We start from the raw sequence: 22594 nt of genomic DNA, 5'->3' as shown, positions 1-22594 counted from the left end.
ATAACAGATTCTAATCGTAGATTGTCTTCTCTAATTTGATTAAACAAATGTTGTTTTTGCGATTTGGGTACGATTTTAACCCTATCACTTTCTGGTGCGATATTATCTTGTTTATTTTCTGCTTTTAATGAACTGTCTTGTGAAGGTGGCATAACCTTTAACTCTGCCTTCGTTCTAATTCTTGACGCAACATCATTTTCGGGTGACTTGCTCTTGGTGTCTGTATTATCAAATGTATGATATTCAGAATCACGTGGTAACGAATCTACAGCTTTTGGCATTTGTATGTGTGAACTTAAATTCTGAGTAATTGTGTTATGGCCAGCTTTAGCGACACTTTTAATGTTTGTCTCAGAATCATCAGGTATTTCTATCACAGAATCATCGATGTCGTCAATAACTATGAGATCAGGTATTTGTTTGGATATTCGTGGAGGCTCTACAAATCCAGATTGTTTCGTTTCTAAATTACTCCTAAGAATACTTTTAACTGAATTGTCAACTGGAAGAACTCCATTAGGATCTAAATGATGAGGGTGTCCATCACGATGGTTTGGAAATCTCTTTATCACATGGTGGTTTCGGCTATTTATAATTGACGAATTCCTCTCAAGGTATTGAGGGTGGTATGGAATAGGTTCACGCGAAGGTAATTCTGCTGGATAATGATTACTTGGATATCTATGACTGGACAGCGAAGGGTGGTCTCGATATGGACCAGGAATCGTGGCCCTTTTGTATTCATTATGATAAGCCTCTAATTGTTTATGGCTATTGTAATAAAGCGGTTGCCGCATTAGCTCGTCTTGTTCACGAGTCATGCGTTGTATCCGACTGTCAGCCACCCACGTTTCATAACGAACTATTTTTTCAGGAATGTTGCTCACAATCGGTCCAGCCGGTCGCTTTCGCTCTTCTATTATAAAAGTCCGATCATCTCGAATTCTATTCTCAAGATGTCTATTGTCGCCGATATGTCTAGAAACATATTCAGTTCTTCCTACAACAGGAACGGGATATTTATCTGTATGCGATTGATGAGGAGATTCAACGGGATAACGTTCAGGAACTGGTCTACCGGCTTCGTATGAGCCGTTAAACCGCAACGGTGGATGGATTGGCTGCGCAGGTGCGTTGTAGTTATGGCTAACATTTCTGTCTCCATATTGTGAGAAGTTAGGACTAAAGTCGACTTTATGAGATCCCACATAACCTACGTCAGGTATATGCGCATTGCGACCACTGGAAGATGGATGAGCTTGCACATTTTTATGCTCACTAGTCGCAGAGTCTATCACATCGTCTTGAGTTGTAGAGGAATCCGCTGAGTTTTTAACAGTCTTAACGGAGAGATCTAACGGTGACTCTCGTTTTTGTTTTGTTTGATTCATTTCATTTACAATACTTGTTACTGAAACCGTCGGTCTGGCCGGTTGACCTGGATATCCTGGTTTTGTTATTGACCGTGCAGGTGATGTCTGGACGGGATTGGGTGTCGTATAATCATAATTGATTCTTGGAGTAGTGGGTGCCCGATGACCAGGTCTAGTTGGTAATGTAGAGTTTTTTGGAACCGGCACGGGGGCGCTCGCAGTATATTTTGAGGTCGAAGCCGGAGAAGCCGGGTATGGATAATTAGCTCTAGCGTCAATATTTCTGCTAACATTGACATAATCTGATCGAGTTGGCAGACGTGATGCATCATGAGTATGTGGTACCGGCGGAACTGGTGAGCGATCCAGGGGACGTGCTGGATAGTGGGCACTTAAAGCCTCTGACGCTATGTGCTTGTATGGAACTTGGTGATGCGTATCTACACGATGATTCTGCAATGGTTGTGGAGCAGCAGGTGTAGGTCTATAACCCGGAAAAGCTTGTTGGGGATCATATTTCCGGGAAGAAACTGTAGGATGTCGATCATAATGCGACACAGTTCTTGCGTAAGGTGACGATTCACGCCGCTGCTGTAGTGTAGGATATATTTGAGCTGTACGCGCATCCATTGTACCTAGTTTTGGTGCTGGAGGCGTCTGTGGATGGTGTATAGGCGGAACGCGATCATTATGCGGGGGTGGCGGTTGTGTCACCGGCATGGCGTAGCGCTGCGCAGGTGGGCTGTGCGAAGCAGGGGCGTCGCGCAATCTTGACACCATATGCTGTGGCATCGTAGTAGATATCCGCGCATAAGATTGTCGCGACGGCATAGATGGTTGTGCCGAAGCAATCGGTCCGTGTGATGTTCTACCACTGTCTACAAGTTTTTGCTCGTAGTAGCGACGGTACGGCTCTGGAGGGCGGGATGCCGAGTACGGATCTGGTGGCCGACTGGGCGCAAAATGCTCAGGGGGCCTGGAAGTAGGTGTATGGACGCGATTCACTGGAACCCGATATGATCCGGATGGTTCTAATTGCGGTTCCTGCGAAGATAACGGACCTGACGGGGCAGCAGAGGGCGGCCTGGCAGGGGACGGACACGGAGCAGCCGGGGCCGCAGCAGGAGAGGACAGTGTCGGTGGTGGTTTGTGTATGATGTGCGAGGGCGGCGACAGGTTATCTAATGGTTCTTCCTCGTCTTCAATATCTGGAATCTCTCGTCGCTTTTCTGCCGCTTCGCGCATTACAGTCGCTTTATGGATGATGTGCGGCTTGGGTTCCAGCGGTTCTGAAGGAGGACGTGGCGGCATTGGGACCGGAGTGGTTGCAATTGCCGGTGCAGCCGCAGCAGAAGGAGGCCGCGAAGAAGGTGCTGGCGCACCGGATAGCGCTGGTGTTCCCTCTTCAGGAGGTGGAGCGCCAGTCGGCCACACGGCTTGCCCAGAGTCCTCTCCCTGCACTTGCTTCGGCACCCCCATAAAAAACTGGCGTGTCTCTTCCAGTACATTCTTGAGTACGTCCATACTATGAGCGCCGTCTCTAGAGAGCACCACCTGAAACAGGAATGCCGGTGTCACTGAAACGACTCAAAATCTCGGTTCAGACAGGTGTATACAAGGTAATAATCAATCACCGTTTGAGCACATAAGGTTAGGTTGTCATTGAGCATGGAGCGCGTTAAAGTGCGTTGTGCGGGTCGTTACCCGGCAGCTGCCCTTGAGCGGACCTCGCCCCCGCACGCACACGCATCTACTTATTATTGTTATTTGTTCACGACACTCACACAACACTAACTTCCGCGTGAAGCGTTTGCTAAAAAGTTAATCGACCTTCGTTGAATGAAACGTCGAAAACCTTGTGCATAATTAGCGGTTAGAGCGCCGAGTTTGGAAGTAGCGCTCGATGTGTCGAGGAAGTAACGTGAACGCTTGCCCTTGTGCCCGACTCCGGTCTAAATATTCTCAATATATTCAACGTTTTTGGCTTGTTTTGTTTATTTCGCTATCTAAATTGCACAATGTTTTGAAACGATTGGTATCGTCTGATATTGAGATAACGAAAGAATAATTGGCGGGTTAATTGATGACGTGGTGTTTTTGTAGACAATTTTCGCAAAGGTCATTAACCTATATAATTGAAGAACATAAACTTTGGGTCTAGCACACATCTGAATGCATATGAGTCGATCTAACAATGTTTGCGCTAAAATAGACCTTGCGACAACTGTGACGACCAGTAATGCAAGGTAATTAATGTGCTCGTTACTTGCGGTTGCTAATTGCTATTCAGCAATGCTTATTAATATTAAACACACGCACACTACTTTTATATCTGCCACATTAAGATTTCACACCCGGTACCAGTCCACCGCCATTATAATTTGAATTTAAAAAATAAATAATGAAACGTGTTCGAGATTTTTTTTTGCTGTTTGCATAAAGGTCTCAAAGAGTAAATAGTCATCATTGATTATTAAACAAGCTCAAGAATCACATCAGCTCGTTCTAAAACAAAACGAAGTATTTGAATGTATTGATACGACTGCATAAATTGTTTTTCACTATTTTCAAAAGAAACAAAGAAAACTAAACTCGCTATTTAAAGTATTTGTTTTATTAACACCAACAATGAAAAAAGAAGTCGAACCAGGGTCAAGGATTTAACCACATACACAATACCAATTTGCAATGATTGACTGTTCGCGGAATGCGTGGATGGCGCGGCGCGCTCCCGCGTAATGTCAACAAGTAAAGCGGCGAGCGGTGCATGCGAGGTCCCGGGAAGCTGTCGCGGCCGTAACCCTCAATCGATTGCAGCCCTCAGCCCTGCCGGGATCCGGGATGCGTCCCGCTCAACACACATACATCATTATAGATTACATTTCATACCCTGTTGCGTGGTCCATATTTTACATATACGAACGCGCGTTTTTAGAGCAAAATTAACTTATCGCGATTTAATTTTGATCATTTAAATAAGTATATTTTATGGTGCATCTGCTGAGATGTGAGTTTTGTCTCTAATTCAAAAACATTCGAAAAAAACGTACGTAAAAAATTAAACAACATGTCGTCAGATATACATGACATTCGTTGTATTTAATACCTATATAAAATATAAATAGATAAACACTAGACACAAAACAACGACTAAAACCGGCTTTGAATATTTCAAATCTTGTGTTGATAATATTATAGTGATGGTAATAAACATTAGCCCGAAACCATAAGAAATGAAAAATAAACATTGAAATCAGTAAGTAATTATCCAATACGTATTATTATATTTTCGAACACTTACGCCACAATACAAAGCGTACAATACACTTTATTGCCATATAAATCTCTATTGAGAGTAAATTATGTTGACAAGCAAAAGCAATTAATGTAATTATTATTGTAAAAATATTGGCCTAGATTAAGATTGATTATATTTTAAATATAACAAACCATAAGATATAAAAAATATAAAATTATTTTTTTATTGTTAGTAACAATTAATGTTTAACTAATGTTCGAAATTCAAATCAAACGTTACAAACGTCTTCGTAAAAAACGCTATCATCCACAAAGAATTCAAATCCTCAACAAAAAGTTGGAAAGTCGGCGACAGTGAAGTTTCGCCGGTAAAGATACAAGTTCACAAAGTTTCTTTTATAGGTTGTTAGATCATGAAACACGTGCGCGGTCGACGGAGGCGAAGTCTCGCTGTAAGATCGATCGCTCTATAAGCGTACATACGATTTCACCAAAGGTCAATGTCACCTACACAAACGTCTGCAAGATAAAGTTTAACGACCTGACAATGTTTTTACCTATCTTAATAGGTATTTACATTTAATAGTAGAATGCGGTACTGTCTACGCAGGTAGACAGACAATCGCTGATAACATACCAAACTCCTTCGATATTTCAATAAATAGAAACGTGAGTGATAATTGTATTTGGCGTCATAAACTGAATTGTTACTTTTCGAGTCTAAATGCACATCTGCCTCTACTCAAGATAATAAATATTGTAAATTGTATTCAAAACTTTCAGTTTACCATTTCAATGTTTTATACATGACCAATTTTTTATAACTAAATAAAAATATGTAACGTATTCTCCCAGGCTAATACGCTTAGCAGTTAATAGTAATTTTACATATTTCTTTGATATAGCACAGATAAATATTCCCGCGACATTACAAGACTGCAGACGCTCAGCTCACAAAATTATGTTAGTAGGTAAGCGCTTGCAAGGTTAACGGTGACGTAAAGATTTTAATTTTTATACAACTCTTCACGATGAAACAAGGCACTGTCGATTCAATTTCCATTAAGACGAGCGCAAACTGTCAATTTATTGCTTTCAAAACTTTCAGTTAAATACGTTACTATGGTACAACCATTATTACTTGAATAACTATAAGCTGGAATTGTTTGTATGCTCTATTGTTATAACTGCTAACCTACTGCCGTGAAATGCGAACATGTACGAATGCACTCGTGTATATGACAAAGGACAACAAATAAATCAGCTCTTCGCCAGTTATCACCTGCGCGAGATGTCGCGCGTGACGTGCGATATCGAAATAGCATACTGCGAAACGTAGGCGGCAGCGACTGTGGGTGACATCTGACGCTTTAGTATTGAATTAAATAATTTACTGATGTGACTTCACGTAATGACGAATGATTTTAAATTTCTTGTACTTTTCAATTTTCTTCAAGACATTGGCTTTATAAAATAATTTGAATACTTTCTAAAGTCGGGTACACGCGTTATGTAAACAATAGTAATGCGCCTGTCAGATTTAACATAAAACATTTTTGCCCTAACTACGGGTTGCAAACACCATATCTGTATTACAACACATATTCTTTAAAATATACAAATTAAGGTGCGTTGGGGTTAAATCGGACGCTTTTTCGACGTGTTAAACAGTCTTCTCGAATTATTTTTTACAATAATTCTATAAGAGCTATCATAATGAATCATTAACTTAGCTATATGTTATTAAATATACTAAATGGTATATATTTTTCAATACCTTATATATAACAGTTAATGTTTTATAGGGCTTTAAAAAGTACCATACTTTTAGAAATGTGTGAGAAAGATAGGACCTTCACAGGTATAGTTCGGACTACTATCTAAAATCGTCTATGATACAGGGATTCTAAAATCCATAAAAAGAGCATATTCTGATCTAGATATTCATTTATAAACATTCAATTTTTTTTATAAATTTCGTAAGATAGTTTTAGAAGCGAACTTTGTTTTTTTAATAGTTCTAGGCATACGATCATACCCCACATAAGTAACACTGTAGATATTTTTAAAAATATTCGAAGAAATAGTACAGACACGTGTAAATAAACAATAAATAAACCAAATCGACCATTCATCTGAGCTAAAAAAAAAATACACAATTAGTGAGTTCAGACGTTTTCGTGTATAAATTTTGATAAAAACTTGCAATATTTTACAACTGCTAGATAGAACGATTTTTATCCGTTCTCTAACGACAAATAATTGTATGGGTAAAGATCGGATCTCAGGGAATATACGTGTTTCGACAAATTTGAATAAACAAGTCACAAGATTTATTTCCTTTACGATAGTATATACCTACAAAATTAATTGAAAACAGTAAATACTCAATTAAAATTAGGCAAATTCTTGCATGGGGTTAATCCGGATCTGCCAGGGAACGACAAAACACCGATATTCTGTTTGTTAGCACCGTAAACATTATTTACTTGACGGATTCACTCATGTGAACTAGTGGAACGTAGGGTACCAGATGGGGTCACAGGTAGTGTTGTCCGAAAACAAAAATTATAACACAATTACGAGTTATTTGATTTATACGATGTTATACCTTCTACGATCTTACCCCAACGCGCATAGGCAAATTAGCCGTGCACCACAATTAAGGTCCCCAATCTGCTCAATTTAACCAGCCATTAAGCTAATACACAATATACACGAGTATGCGAAAATTGTATGTTTAAATGCGAGGTGATTGCATGCGGCCATGCGTAGTATGTAATGAGCCGGGCGGCGATAGCACTCGTACGGATTCCGTTACACCGCACGCCTGCTAAGTGTATTTTACTTGCTACGATCAACGCAGGGCGGGGAAGAGTTGCGGCGTATGCGGCCTCTACGGGCGTATTAACAATACAGAACCAACAGATGAGCTAGTAATACGAATCACTTAATTGGGTGTACAATATAAAATTGCATAGAAATAAAAAAAAAATGTGATACTTAATTCTCGAGTTTTGAATATGGAACAATATGCTAATGTCCGCAATAGTAAGTATATGATATTATAATATTTTAATTTACACACACACACACAACATCACGCATTGTATGCCCGAGGGGGTATGCAGAGGCGCAACCATGGCACCCACTTTTCGCCAAGTGTGTTCCGTCCCATGATGTGATAGGGGGCGAGCCTATCGCCATATCGGGCACAAATTCCAGACTCCGGGCTGATACTGAGCAGAAAAACCCAAATATCACTTTGCCTGACCCGGGATTCGAACCCAGGACCTCAGAGCGCTGCCGTACCGCGCATGCAGTACAACTACGCCACCGAGGCAGTCTTTTGATTTACTTTGTATCTTATTCGGAACAGTACAGTGAAATAAAATATAAATGAAACTTTCATTAAAAAAATCTAGGCTGATAAATAGCCAACCACTACAATATTTATTTATGTTAATATCGTCTTTACAATAATGTTTGCGCCGCTACTATGTAGCGAATAGCGATACGCCACGGCCAAGAATACGTTGTTTCATAAAGCGGCCGATAGATGGCGGTAGAATACCGAATGATATGTTACTGTACAATGTATTGTAACTAATTACTTGTAAGTTAATGCCTGAGCTATATTTATACTAGCGGATCATTAGTCAAAATAATAATGAGTATTTACAACTTAAGGCAGATAACACTCATTTAAATAACAAAAGCTGCGAAATATAATCTGAAGCTGTAGATTGATCGTATTATCATTTTTCACTTATAATAATAAAAATTCTTGACATTGAAATTAAACTAATTTTCGGATTCTATCGCGGTGTTAGTATTTTATTTTCTCCCGACGTTTCGAAGACTTCTTGAATTATATTTCCTTTATTATGATTGAATCAGTTTGTTACACATTTTCAATGGCATTTCTGTTACAAATCTATATAAATAGAACTATAACTTGACGAACATAGCTAAAGACCACACAGGTCAACGACATAACCGATCCAACGATCCGTTTTCAATAGAACACATCACTAAAATAATGTGTGACGTGTTACAGGGGGCGGGCCGCCCTATTTTGAGTGACAACTTTTCTATCTACCTATATATTATGTATATTTTAGAGTGGCAACACGTGGATAGATAGCAAATTCTTGCCAAACTATTGAAGCTTACACGTCTATCGTGGCGATATAAGACGAATATAAAAAGTTAATGAGTTCTTATAAATCGTTTAATTATAACGTGAAGCACTTTTGTATTGTATGTTCATACCTAATTGTATTTAATACAGGATTTTCCGGATATTTTAATAAAATATTCCATAACTTTACTAGTACGGGACGCTTAGGAACCGTTCCTACAATAGTTTGATAGGCATGATTGTATAATAACTATAATAGACCAATTGGACTGGAGATTTATTGAATAACTCAACAAAATATACATCCCTACATTTATGGTGTCGTTTGATTTTTGACCAACAAAGATAATGTTATGAAAATAAATGTTTTGTATACGAATCATGCACTGATTAACGATTTTATATCGAATCTTGGCAATATAAAACAAAATTACTGACGCGTGGCGTGGATTCCGGTTCGGATTGTATCAATATAGTACGCATTATCGTCCCTCCTTTTGTATCAGCAAATTATTCATAGTTTATCAATTTTATGGTAACATATTAAAAAACAAGTTACGTAAAAATAAGACGAACAAAATAAATAGCAACATCGCGATAATCCCACGTCGAACTCTCGCTATAATAACAAAAGTTAATTGCTACCTGTAACACGGACAAAGTTGTCTAACCGATTGTTATAATAAACTATAATAGAGGTTATATAACCGCTGTATCAACGCGAACCTGTTCCAATATATAATAAGGAAAATTCTAGTGAAAGCTCATCACTTTCATTTGATTAAATTATCGTGAACAAAATTTTAATGCTAGCGGGAAATATAGATTTAGGTTATTTGTTGGAAGACAGACTTGAAGTCTGGCAGCCGTTCTTTTGGACTCTGATTTAATATAATGTAGAACTGGACCCCAGGCTTGTGCAACCTTCTTTGTTAATTACTTGATAATACAAGAAACATCTTCTCCGAAATGTTAGACATAATAAAAACAATGTTCAATCGACGTACCGTGTTACGTAGCTAAGAAAACAAACTCCCACGTGGGAAACAAATAAAACAAATATCTTACGTTTGATAAGCTATCCTGCTTGATGTGAATGGCAGTCCCCACACGCGTTCATGACTCTGGTTTTAATGCCTCCACGACCTGGAAATAATTAAAAAAAATATTTAGAAAACTATTTGGGTAATAAACAGTCTGATTTTGCAATAGATAAAATTCAGGTTAACTGGTAGGATTAAATCAGCTTATAGACTATATAAGTAACTGAAATAAAATGATCCGTGAAATACAAAAGAGAAGTCAAACAATGAGCCTGTAATTCCACGCCATTGCATTATTTGTTTGTTGTTATCCTGTGAATAGTTTTTTTTAAATCCTTTTTAAGGGACCTTATTCGTAATTTTACGTCCGTGCCGTTCGGTAGATCCGGTTTTACCGGTGTTCACTCACTTTCACGAATTCAATTTGTTTTTAATAAAACCCTAACGATAACCCAGGAACCTACAACCAAGTATTTATAATGCCCGCATTGAAACCCAAAGTATGAGCTCCAATCCACAAATAACTTTTATCCGGTTAATAAAAAATCGCCCATTGGGTACTAATCGGCAGATTTATGAGTTCGCCAATAATTTTGTTATTAGTAAAGTGACACTGAACCACTTGGGGATAAACTAGTATCTGTTACAATCCGGCCGTGCAAAGTTTGCGGGCTGAAGTTAGTGTTTCACACCCCTCTGCTCTTATCACCCTCCCGATTCTACAGGCCCGAATCCAGCATTACACTTACGGAATCAGTTTTGGTTAATACGGCGAGAAAATTTATTTTCCAATTATACGATAGCTATAAATTTGTTGTAATATTAAATAAAATTTGGTCGGCCGTAGATAAACTGAATGAATAAAAAAACATACACTTAGTAAGTACAGTGACTTAGTAAGTACAGTAAGTACCAATGATGACATCCCAATAATATTTATTTACGGAGTGAGTAAGAATCGTGATAAAAATAATGAATACTTATTCGTATTAAGTAAGTTTTAAATACTGTTTTTTATCCTATTCGAGGGTTTCTATAAGGTATTTACTTATTGACCCAGGTACCATGAACATGAATTTAAAACCAAAACATATTACTTCACGTAGTTGTTAAAGACGTCCCCACCTCAGTCAAGCCGAATCCGCGCTACAAGCAAAATGGCTACATCGGGGATCTACCTAAGATGACGAAGTACGTCAATGAATGAAGCACAACAGATAGGTACGCTACTAGGAAGGATATTTTATATATTAGGACTGTACGCGGTAAAATTACAACAAACATCAAAAACTAAGGAAAACAACGAGGAAATTTACGTGCAAGAATAATAATCGATTTTGGTACTACAACGAATCACAGGAAAATGAGTTCACTATAACACTATAGCGATCACTTTTTGTGATCATAAAACAAAAATAGAACTATAAAACTTTGCAAGTATTCTTATTGATTCATCATAGGTATGTATGTTCGTTTTGATAAATATATTTTTGGCAACGACTGACGTTAGAACGTCATCGGTGCATAGAGTTACATTTACAATATTCGACTGCGTAGGCTAGCGTACCGCCTGGGTCCCTGACCTTGGCGTCGATGATACATACCCTATTTTAGACTCGAGACCATCGCGAAACACCGCTCGAAATCAATTTTATATTTATGGAGATACGTATTGCAAATAGTGACGATTATCTTCTACTATTCTGTAAACATATCATTAGAGCGGGCTATAACAACTGCTACGTTAATAAATAAAAGTCTAGGAAGTTGCGAATATTTATACAAGAAACACATTGTAGCTGCCAAATTACGAAATGAGTATATGCTTATGAAAAGATTTTTCTTATCTAAGAATCAAGTTTATTGGCAGAGACAGGGTTGGCAATATTGATATTTTTGGAGTGCTTTATTAATAGACCGCATCATTTCTTTATTAATATTAGTAATTACTATACTGGATTATACAACCAGATGCCACTAACCACAACACGGCAACACCAATCAGGAAGTTAATGTAATATAAAACATGTCACTTGAGCTGCTAACTGATCAAGGGCGATACATGCATTCTGGTGATACATTGGCTGAAGTTATATTATCCTCTTTTTATTAAATAAATCGTTTGGACAGCTTTAATTGATAGAATTTAAGATTACTTCCCACTAATTGTTGTCAAATAACCAACACGAAAAGATATATTGCTCTCTAAAGGCGTCTAGACCACCAGTTTTAGTTAAAAATCTTACTAAGGTGGCAACATTGATAATATTATAATGTACGGAGAGGACATTACTACAATACCTACAGAAAGGTTGGGTAGTGCACCGATGTGGACATTGACCCAGATCCGACATCCGTCGACAAACGATTCAGCACATCATGTGAATTGACTTGTAAATCGATTTTGTTGAATAAAAAATACACAATAGGCGTGTTCTGATTCCGAATGACGCTTATGTTTGCTTTTGATTATGTAAACACTATGTAACAGCGGCCGTTCGGAATATGGCAATACTGATGAGGACCAACGGTATCTCCGTTTTGGATAAATACAAACGTGGTTTACATTTTTTTTTATACTTTTACAACCAATAAGTTTTTGGACAAATGTTAATTTTATTGATTCTTCATAAAACTCACTGCATTGCCGTCCGCATCTGCCGCCTTCGTACGACCTCGATCAGGTCAACTGTCTACACAGTGGGAAGTCTGCCTACACTTTATAATATCACTGCGCGCAGCCATATTTCATATGTTCTGATTTTCATTAGTCTCCATTATTAGGTAACCTACTTTGTTTATTTTCCGCCATGGTAAAGAAATAACCTCTGCAAAAATTCCTATTTTAATAGACATAGATTGCAGAAGTGTGCTTAATCTTTTAAACTATGTTTTATTGTTAAAGTACTTCTTTGCTGGGAATGATTCGTGCAAGGTCTAGACAATTAGCAGTGCATTGCCCCGCTCGATAACTAAATACTCTAGGTGACATTACCATTGTTTATACACATGTAACGCTGTGATCGTAATAACTATGGACTTAAAAATATATACATTGAGTAAGTATTTCAAGTACATTTCTTGCAGCTTTAATAACTTCGTATAATATTATACGATTCACAACTCGATAAACACTCGTGGCGGGTTGATACCCTTCGTTGTGTTGCTCGTAATCTTTATCGGTCAGTATGGGTGTAGTGCCCCACGCGTATTCGGGGTAACGCCTCGAGTATACAACGGTAATCTATATTATAATGTTCTGCACACTTTCTGTATACATATTATACTATATTGTAAGTAGAATGGCAGTTTATACGCATTTTCTTAAAGTAGTAAAACGCGTTACAACCTTGTCTTTCTACGCAAAGAGAATTTAAAGTAGCACTTAAATATTTATCGTGTAATTTATCGTCGTGGCGGTCAAAAAATACAATACGAACACGATCAGATATTTTGGTGATTTTAAAGAAATTTCATAAAACTATCGGACCATCAATTATTATCAAAACAACATTGCGGGTGCGGTGGTGCGTCAACACGTAAACAAAAACGTCATGCGTCAGTACGTCAAGATTCCTTCGTAATATGACTAACTAATCTCCTTATCGTATTTATTTGATAAAATTTAATAAACAGTCGCTTAGACTTTTCATAAAGACCACAATCGTAGCAAAGCAAAAATATTGCTTGAGAGTTGAGACGTTTCCTATCGTGTATGATGCTTCCATCGTTTTATGTTACCTTCAACGCATTGAAGCCTCTGAATCTGTTGTCTGCAGTTAATTAGACGTGTATTTTTTAACAACTATAAAATATTACATACATTCAAATTCATGTGTTTTACATTATATAGTGATTTACCCAGTAATGAACTACCGAGTTAAAACGCTAAAGACGAATAATAAACACTTTTTATCTATATTGAAGAAGGTTAGTATCTACAAATCGAATAAACACAAATAAAGACCGCAAATTATAGGTATAAAAACTAAAGTCTACGACGCTTGCGAAGCCGGGGACAAGAAAAATAATAAACTTTTTTCATTCCTGCGATAAGTACCTGTTGATTGTTAGCAAAGGTTATTTACGAGTACAGCCATGCCGGAGCCAACTACGAAGGGAAATAAATACTGTAGAAATTCGATAATACGAGCCCCAATGAAACTTATTTCTCTCTCAGATACGGTATTCTATATCTACGTGTTTTCCGATTTTATAACGACTTCTGCTGTATAAAAATAACCATCATTGAGATAGCAGAGTTGTTGTATCAAGTTTCTATATAACTTACGGGATAATTTATTTTAACCGAACACAATACTGTTAAATATTCGTATTTGTAGCGTATTTGAAGTGATCGAGTGGTTCGTAAGAATCGTTGTTGATGCAGCATTATTTACGTAGAGCGCGAACTCACAGCTGTGGCAGGTCATTGCCCCCGCCCGTGCGAAACAAGGTGAATCGCAATGTCTACACTTTTTGTCTCCTTCATTATTGAAATGAGACTCCGAAGTGTTTTTATAAACAATGTTAAGCAAGTATTAATATGCCTAAGTATGATGTCATTTCAGTAGAACGTAATTTGAGATGTCTTGTGACTTGTCGAATGTAGTTGTTGAACTTTCATTGTTACGATGGAAAACATTGGCGTCACATATTGCTCATGTAATTTCTTTTATGGTCACATGTTCGTCATGTGATTTATTATGTCAGAATTCATGAAATAGCTACACATAAAATATAGAGATATGAATACCTTATATGGATGGAAATAAATGCCTGTTAACTAATTATATCTTGTAGGGAATATGTTCTTCAGTGGATCACGTGGAATAGTGATTTTTGTGTTGCAGATAAACACCTATTGCACTCGATTACACGCGATGGATTCATTAACACTTCTTTATCCGGTATTCCCTGACTAATATCGAGCTCCAGGCTGAGACCCTCACACTATGCGTGGAAATACTAACTACATTTTGAATTTCAAAAAAAGATTAATTGCTTTTTATTTTTAATAGCAAATAAAGGCTTATATCGTGTAAACTGAGGTTTTATTTTATTCTAAACAATCAGGATTCAAGGAGCTCTATTCGATCCATTCATTGTGACCCACATACATACATTGGATCAAATTCCTCAAGTACGATTAATATAATAAAACTATTTATTAAATTGGTGATATATATCTAATATTCCAAATATTATGAATACTTTGTAACAATAAATAAAATACTTAGGCAAGTTATAAATAAATTTAATCCAAAATGGCTTTGTAAGAAGTCATCCACTATAGACCATCTTCCCCTAAGTAATTGTGTAAAAGTGTATTAGGGTGAATTTTATAATATCTACATTTTAATTCCTCTAACATCACTCACGTTATAATTCGTACTTTTAACAAATACATATTTGTTAAAAGTACGAATTTTGTTAAAATACAATTAATTTTTTAAAAAGTCGTTATACGAGAAATCTTAAAATACCAACTTTTGACATCTGCATGGCATTTAAAAAACCTTCAAACCGGTTTTCCAATTCGTGAGGCCAACCAATATAAACCATACATACGTATGTACACAAATTATTCTCTCGTAATAAGTTCTGTAGTCATCAAATCACAATTTGGCAATGTAATTTTCAAAACGATTTATCTTCGGAACACCCTAAATTGCAGACACGGACATGCAATGTAGGGGCGACATTGAAGAATTTTACTATTAATTATACAAAGAACAAAATAAATTACATAAAATGTTTACTAAAATATATTTTATAGAATATGGTATAGAATATGTTTAGTTAACATTTTAATTCTATCGGAACACTGTCAAATAATTCCGGTTGCCTTCCTAGCAATGGGTATTGATAAGGATCCCCACCCTCCCTAAAGCTGTATTTTGCAAAACGTATAATGAGAAAAGGGGTAGGAGGGAGCGTAAATTATTCTGTCCCCTCGTGTCGATCGTTAACTCTATATGGAAAAATTAATTAAATCCCAAACACACTTCTATATTTTTGAATATATTTACAGGCGTATTTATTACTTTAGAAACTAATTTGAAATATTTAGTAGCCCTACATTTGAAATGGTATAAAATATATTACATTTTCAAGGTGATTCATCGATTAATGAAAAATAATTTAGGCGTATTGAGCAAACACACATTATTTTTTCTTTCCATTACGTCGCGTGGTCACGTCATTCAGATCAGTTTTTTTTTCCTTTTTGTGATGTTGGTGAATTTCACTCTAAGGACAATGACCTTAATGTATTATAATTTATTAAACAAAGGAAAATATTATGTATATAACTATTATATTACACTTTTATCCAAATTATGTTTAATTAGGTGTCAGATATGGATGTAATGATCGTGTTACGGCCTGACCTATATAACAAATATTAGTGAGTAAACATTTTGAATACATGTATTTTCATGTTATATGTCGATTCCCTCCCGAGTGCTGCAGGTGTAAAATTTATTTTATTAGAGTAAAAGTCCGGTGCCCGTCATAGTTATGATCAGTTTACTCATAAATTGTTTCCTTTATTTCATGTAAAATAACAATAATACAAATTTTTCATACCAATCATGCAATATATTGTGTTTATAATTAAAACATAAATAACAATATGATTTGCATGATCGCTAAGAATTGTTTAAACATTATGCTTCTTGTTATTGACTGTGGAATGTGACGATACTGGCGAAGTGACAGAATTAAATGCTACCACCAGTGACTCATGTGCAAGTATTTTTTAATATATATATATATATATATATATACACACATGAGATGTTAAATCTTATTACATCCAGTAATAACACCGAGTACAATGTCCCTCAAACCAGAACACAACCGTGACTACACACTGTTGCTTGACGGCAAAAATAGACATTACGGTGGTACCTACCCAGGCGGACTCTCACATATGAGACACCTACCACCAGTAGTCAGGCTTTATATCCATTCGCCTCAATAGCGCTAGTCGTCATTCGGACCTTCAAACGGTACATCGATGAAAAATAAATATTTCCATAACGATACGCTTTCGCTTACGTTTTAACAAATTAGATCGATTAACTACACAACAACACACAATTATTAGTCGATAATTTCCACATGAACTATAAAAATAAGCAGAGCAGTCTGAACTATTGTATTCTCCGCAGCCTTGATTTCTTAAGATTAAATTGCTCAGATGGATAAATGCGGCAAGGTTACTGATTTACGAATCTTATCAAATATTTACTTTGTTTCCCGCTTTGTTGACTGTTGGTATTTCTTTGAGTAATTAAAATTTATTTTGTTGCAATACAAAATGACGTAAACATTCATAATGACCCGTGTTGGTTACGCGTTACATCGATGGTGTTGCAATTTGTATAAAATCAAGCGCATAGATTTTGCATCTTTAGTAATGCTTAAAAAAAAGCATTTTAGTTTTCGTTTATCTATATTACCAGAAGAAAATACAGTAGTATTGAACAAAAATTGAGAACTGAGTTACTCGGCCTTAACTCTACCTTAATAACTACGGAAAATTCAACCAAAATCTAGTCTGGGAGCAGGCGATCTCCTTGATAAATAAAACAGTTAACATACATGCGCAGGAGCAGCGGGAGCAGAGGGAATATCGTGCTCTATGCTCTGTGGCCTACTTTCGTGTGCTATTTAACGTCACCCGCCGGCCAGCGCTGCCACGCTCTATAATTAGATCCGCATTGTTTATGGACGTCGGCCGACTAACATCGAACAGTTAAATTGCTAATACTTCCTGTATTTGTTTTATTTCAACGTTACCGATGTATGCGTCTTTAGTATCGTCTGCTTGAACGTAAATAGCTTTCGTGCAATCAAGCTTTACACTTAGTGTCATACGAACAAATAAAAATGTTGGCAATAACGTTTATAAACAGTGCGACATAAGGTAAGAATAAAAATATATATCTTACAGATTGTTAACATGTATTATTCATAGGTTGATTAGAAATCAATGCGTTATGTCAGAAAATATTGTTTCTTACTAAGTCTTTGTACTTACGCATTACTTAAAGTTTATAGTNAAGGTAAAAAAAATGCGATATAAATATTAATACAACAAATGAATTACATTACGATCATTAGGAGCAATCCGCTGCTTATTATTCAATACATTTAATAAAAAAAAACGATTGCATTAACTACGAATAGAATAATCTGAAATCAATAGTATGAAAAATTATAAACGCTCTAGGCTAGTAAATACATGAAAATAACAAATAAAATCATAATTCAATTGACGGCATGTCTCGATGTGTATCTTCCACAAAATTTACGAACACAGAACAAAAGACAATTTGAATCCGAACCCATCGTTATAGTTCAGATAACATTGTCATATCACATAGCTCCGATCTACGCGTGTACAAAACTATTTATAATATTGTTTACAAACAAAATAATAGACATCACAATAGGAAATCATGAGCAATGGACACGTGCTAGAAAATAGTCATATTAATGTAATTAATAAACACGTTTTTAACATTTCTCGATACGAACAGCTGTAGGAATGCAAATAGCGTTAGATAAAATACCTACAGTCTATTTTAAGATCTGTAACAACTAAAGCGCGTACATTTGGACCGTGGCCAAAATTCACGTTGCATTATCGAGATCGTACACGTCCTTTTGTTGTCTGCGTTATGATATCACATAGGAAGCTCTTTGTCGACTTGCAAAAGAATGTTCGAGTGGGGGTCAGTGTCGGAGATCTTTGCTTCCAAGAATTCGATGTTTTGGAAAGGTAGCACGATTTAATATTAAGAAATTTAATATCAACATAATGGAGTGCTAACTATACTATTGTTGTGTTCATGGCCACTCTATGGCCACCGAAAAGTAAATACATGTCGGGTTGATGCTTGTTTTTGTAATAAAAGAATATATGAGAAATGTACAAATAATTTCATTTTACAAATAATACATAATAACTATAAAATTTAACCTCTAAATAATATTGTCCCTCTCTTTTGACTTTGTTATATGTACTTAGTTAAACAAACATCTCCAAAGTCAAATTTATTTCGCTCGTCCGATAACCTATTTAAATTATGTGCGCAATTTTGCATTTCAAAAGGGTAGAGTTGCACTAAGCACTTGCATAAGTTTCGAAAATCATTAGTATGCGTGGACACGAATCGAAGCTACACATTATTATACTATAGCCACCGTTAACATAGCCGGATGCTAACTTAGGAATTCCGATTTATACTTCGCGACGCATACAAAAATGTATAAAAAAATCTTGTAGTGACAACCGAGTCTTAATTCCTTTTTATATTATTCTAGCTTGCGCCTGCGGTTCCGCCGGCGTATTTTTTTTCGGAATAAAAAGTTGCCTATATTACTCAGGAGTAATGTAGCTTCCTTTTAGTGAAAAAAATAAATTCAAAAACGTTTTAGAAGTTCCCGAGATTAGCGTGTTTAATAACACACAAATTTGATCAGCTTTATATATTTATATTGATTTTATATCTGCTTAGACTATATTATTACAATAGTAACTACTATTGTAATGAATAAAATAAGCAATTTTGGCAATAGAATTCTTGGAACTCTATGTGAGGTAATAATGTTATTGAAATCGGGATTGTTAGTAAACATTTTGTTCGTTAGAAACTAATTAATGTAGAATTATGCTTGTGATGAAGTACAACTTATTTATATTATATAAGCGTTAAAGTAGGTACCTAATTAAGGTCACAATCGTCCCAGTTACATAAAATCATTTTAAGTTTTCGTATAATTTTATTGAGATTATTTTCAGCATTATTGTCGTATAACAAATAGTTTACGCTTACGTATAAATATAAATAAATTGGTAAAGGAAAGTAATCTTGATCGTTACCTACATAGCGCGTCGATTGTGACACGCAACTAAGTTGTTTTCCTTCAGCCGTTTTTGTGTCAGTAGGTCAATAGCTGACTGCAACCGTACAATTCGCAAACAACTCACGAACCTGTTTAGTACTATTTAAGTATGGCCTAATAAAATAACCAGCCTGCCTACACGCTTGATGGTAAACAACACAAATCTTACAAAAATAACAAGAGTTCTTCGTCTGTTACGCTTAAACAATGTCTCACAATATAAGCTAGGTTGCGGTCACAAAGTTGCGAGAAAGATCCGAATAGCACAATGTAAGTGCATTGTTACAGGCAGAAACAATTACGTTAGTTGTTATGATCCAACTAAAACTACAAAGATGCAATATTAAAAGTTTGATTGGATTGCACGGTATCGCCGAGCCTTATTATTAATAAAATTAAATTGTATCTAACAAAAACTTTAAACTATCTCGAGTTAAATGTTTTATTATTACCTAACTGAATAGGTCTGTCAAACTATCATTTCCTGAATGCAACTACGAGAACAATTATAATTACCTATAAGCATTGTAGTGATAATGAGCGGCGTACAATCGCGTATGTGCACGGTGCAGTGTGAGACCCGTTGGAGCGACGTAACGTGGCAGTTGTGCAAACTAACCAGCCAGAGACAAGTATTCGGTATCGGTCACCAGGCCAATGTCATGCTCTATTCCGGCCTAGCGACAAATATCTATTCATAATGGATATCGACACGTAGGAATTATAAATGAAACTAAAATAGACCTTTACAAACAGAGTTCACTGTATTAGACTACGAGTGATAAATATACCTAGTCTTGCCATAAATATTGTAATAAAGAAAAAAGAAAATTGTTAACTGCAAATAACATTTATTACTTTTACAGTGTGTCAGTTTAATACATAAATATAAAACAATTAAAAATATAAAAAGCTTATTCGAAGTGGTCTCCATTGGCTGCAATACAGTCCTTTAAACGATGAGGCCAGTTATCAATAGAAGCACGCACTCTTTCCATGGGAAAATTCTTCACTGCCAATCGTATAGATTGTTTTAGGGACTCCAAATTATCATGGCGTTTAGAGCAAGCTGTACTCTCTAAAACTGACCACAAATCATAATCCAGCGGATTAAGATCGGGACTAGACGACGGCCAGTCTTCAGCTCTGATGAAGTCCGAAACGTTCGATTCCAACCAAGACTGCGTGGACCGAGCTTTATGACCCGGCGCCGAGTCTTGCTGGAAGGACCATACTTGGTTATTGAACATGGTGATGTTAAGGGGCTTAACTACCTTCTCAAGAATGGTATCTTGATACACTTGTGCCGATGTTTTGATACCTTTTTCACAAAAATATGGCTCAGTCACTCCTTCATAGCTAACACCCCACCAAACCATCACTGAAGTCGGATAATGTCCACGTTGCACTCTGTCGACTAATTGGGAAGCTTCCTTAGAGCTTTGAGCATAAATACGGTCATTTTGTTTGTTAAAATGTTGCTCAATTGTAAAAATTTTCTCATCCGTAAACAAAATTTTTCTGTGACCTCCCTTTGCGTACCGCTTCAGTAGTTGTTTCGATTTTACCACCCTATTCTTCTTTAAATTATCAGTTAAGAAATGGCCAGTGCGTCTCTTATAGGCTGCAAGTCCTAAGTCATCTTTTAAAATACGCGACATGGTTCTAGGTGCTATCTTCATTTCCCGAGATAAAATCTTTTGCTTTCGGACAGGATTTCTTCGAATTCTTTCCCTTACTGCTTTGACCACCTTTTTCGTACGAACACTACGTGGACGGCCAGATCTTTTCTGTCACAAACAGAGGAGGTCTCATTGTACCTATTAATAGCCCGGTACACAAACATTTTACTAATACCAAGTGTATGGAGAGTTTTAAAAATTGCATTTGGCTCCATACCTACTTTGTGTAATGCTATCACAGCGATTCGGTTCTCTTTATCACCCCACACCATTTTAATATCGCAAAATATTTTACAATGTATTGGCGCCAAAATGAGAAAACACAATGAACAATCGTATAAAAATGACAGATTCGAAATTCAAATGTAATATTTTTTTATAATTAAGTGTAACAGTATTTATGGCCAGACTAAGTAAATGGAACAGACGTAAAGAGTCAGAGATTATGAAGAGTTGATATAGTTGGTCTTATTGTTAGAAGTGGTTTTTATATTAAGTAGGATCAGAATTAGTCATAATATCAGCACGCGTCAGATTTATTTTTATATAAAGTTACCAGGTCGGGCAACGTGATATTGAGTTTTTATACTAAATATAAAGCCGGAGCTTTGAATTTGTACATATGGCAAAAGGCTCGCATCCATCACGTCATGGGACGTCAAAACGTCGAAACACAGGCGAAAGTCCTTTAGCGGTAAAAGCGTGATATTGTGTCTGTTTAGTTACGAACTGCTTAAATTTAGAATTATCTAGTTTCGTACAACACTGCGCTTCTAACCCGGAATGATTGTCTGTTTAACTTGAAATTCTATCTAAAATTGTCATAAAATCATTGCTAATGATGATGCACTATGATCAATTTTTCACACGAATATTTTGAAAGTATCATTGCGATAAAGGAAAGCGATAAAATTACATAATATTAACATTTGTGTATTTTATTTGAAGAACAGAAACTTATCTAATCTTCGTATAAACATAATAAGCAGTTGCAAGAATTCCCCGGAGTGGACAAAAAGTGGATGATTCACGGCGCGACTGCGAACAAGAATTTGTGACTTCCAAGAAAGCTAGCTAGCGATAAAAAATTACCGATAAATAGTTCAAATAATTCACACTTTGATTGTCATCTCTATTAATATATTGACCATGTATTTTATTGTGGAAACAATA

The 22594-nt window shown here is 36.3% G+C and overlaps 1 protein-coding gene across 1 annotated transcript in view; it reads right to left on the bottom strand.

The window, feature by feature from the left end:
• Positions 1-22594, bottom strand: part of LOC115447617 — a 75039-nt gene that overhangs the window by 11858 nt on the left and 40587 nt on the right. Inside the window, 2 exon segments of the mRNA XM_030174771.2 lie at positions 2-2927; positions 9844-9921. Coding sequence (XP_030030631.2) covers positions 2-2897 — 2896 coding nt within the window. The 5' untranslated portion in view covers positions 2898-2927; positions 9844-9921.

Source organism: Manduca sexta, chromosome 20 (genome assembly GCF_014839805.1).
Source record: "Manduca sexta isolate Smith_Timp_Sample1 chromosome 20, JHU_Msex_v1.0, whole genome shotgun sequence".
NCBI lineage: Eukaryota > Metazoa > Arthropoda > Insecta > Lepidoptera > Sphingidae > Manduca > Manduca sexta.
The sequence above is the reverse complement of the archived record's forward strand: the minus strand, read 5'-3'. Positions and strand labels throughout refer to the sequence as shown.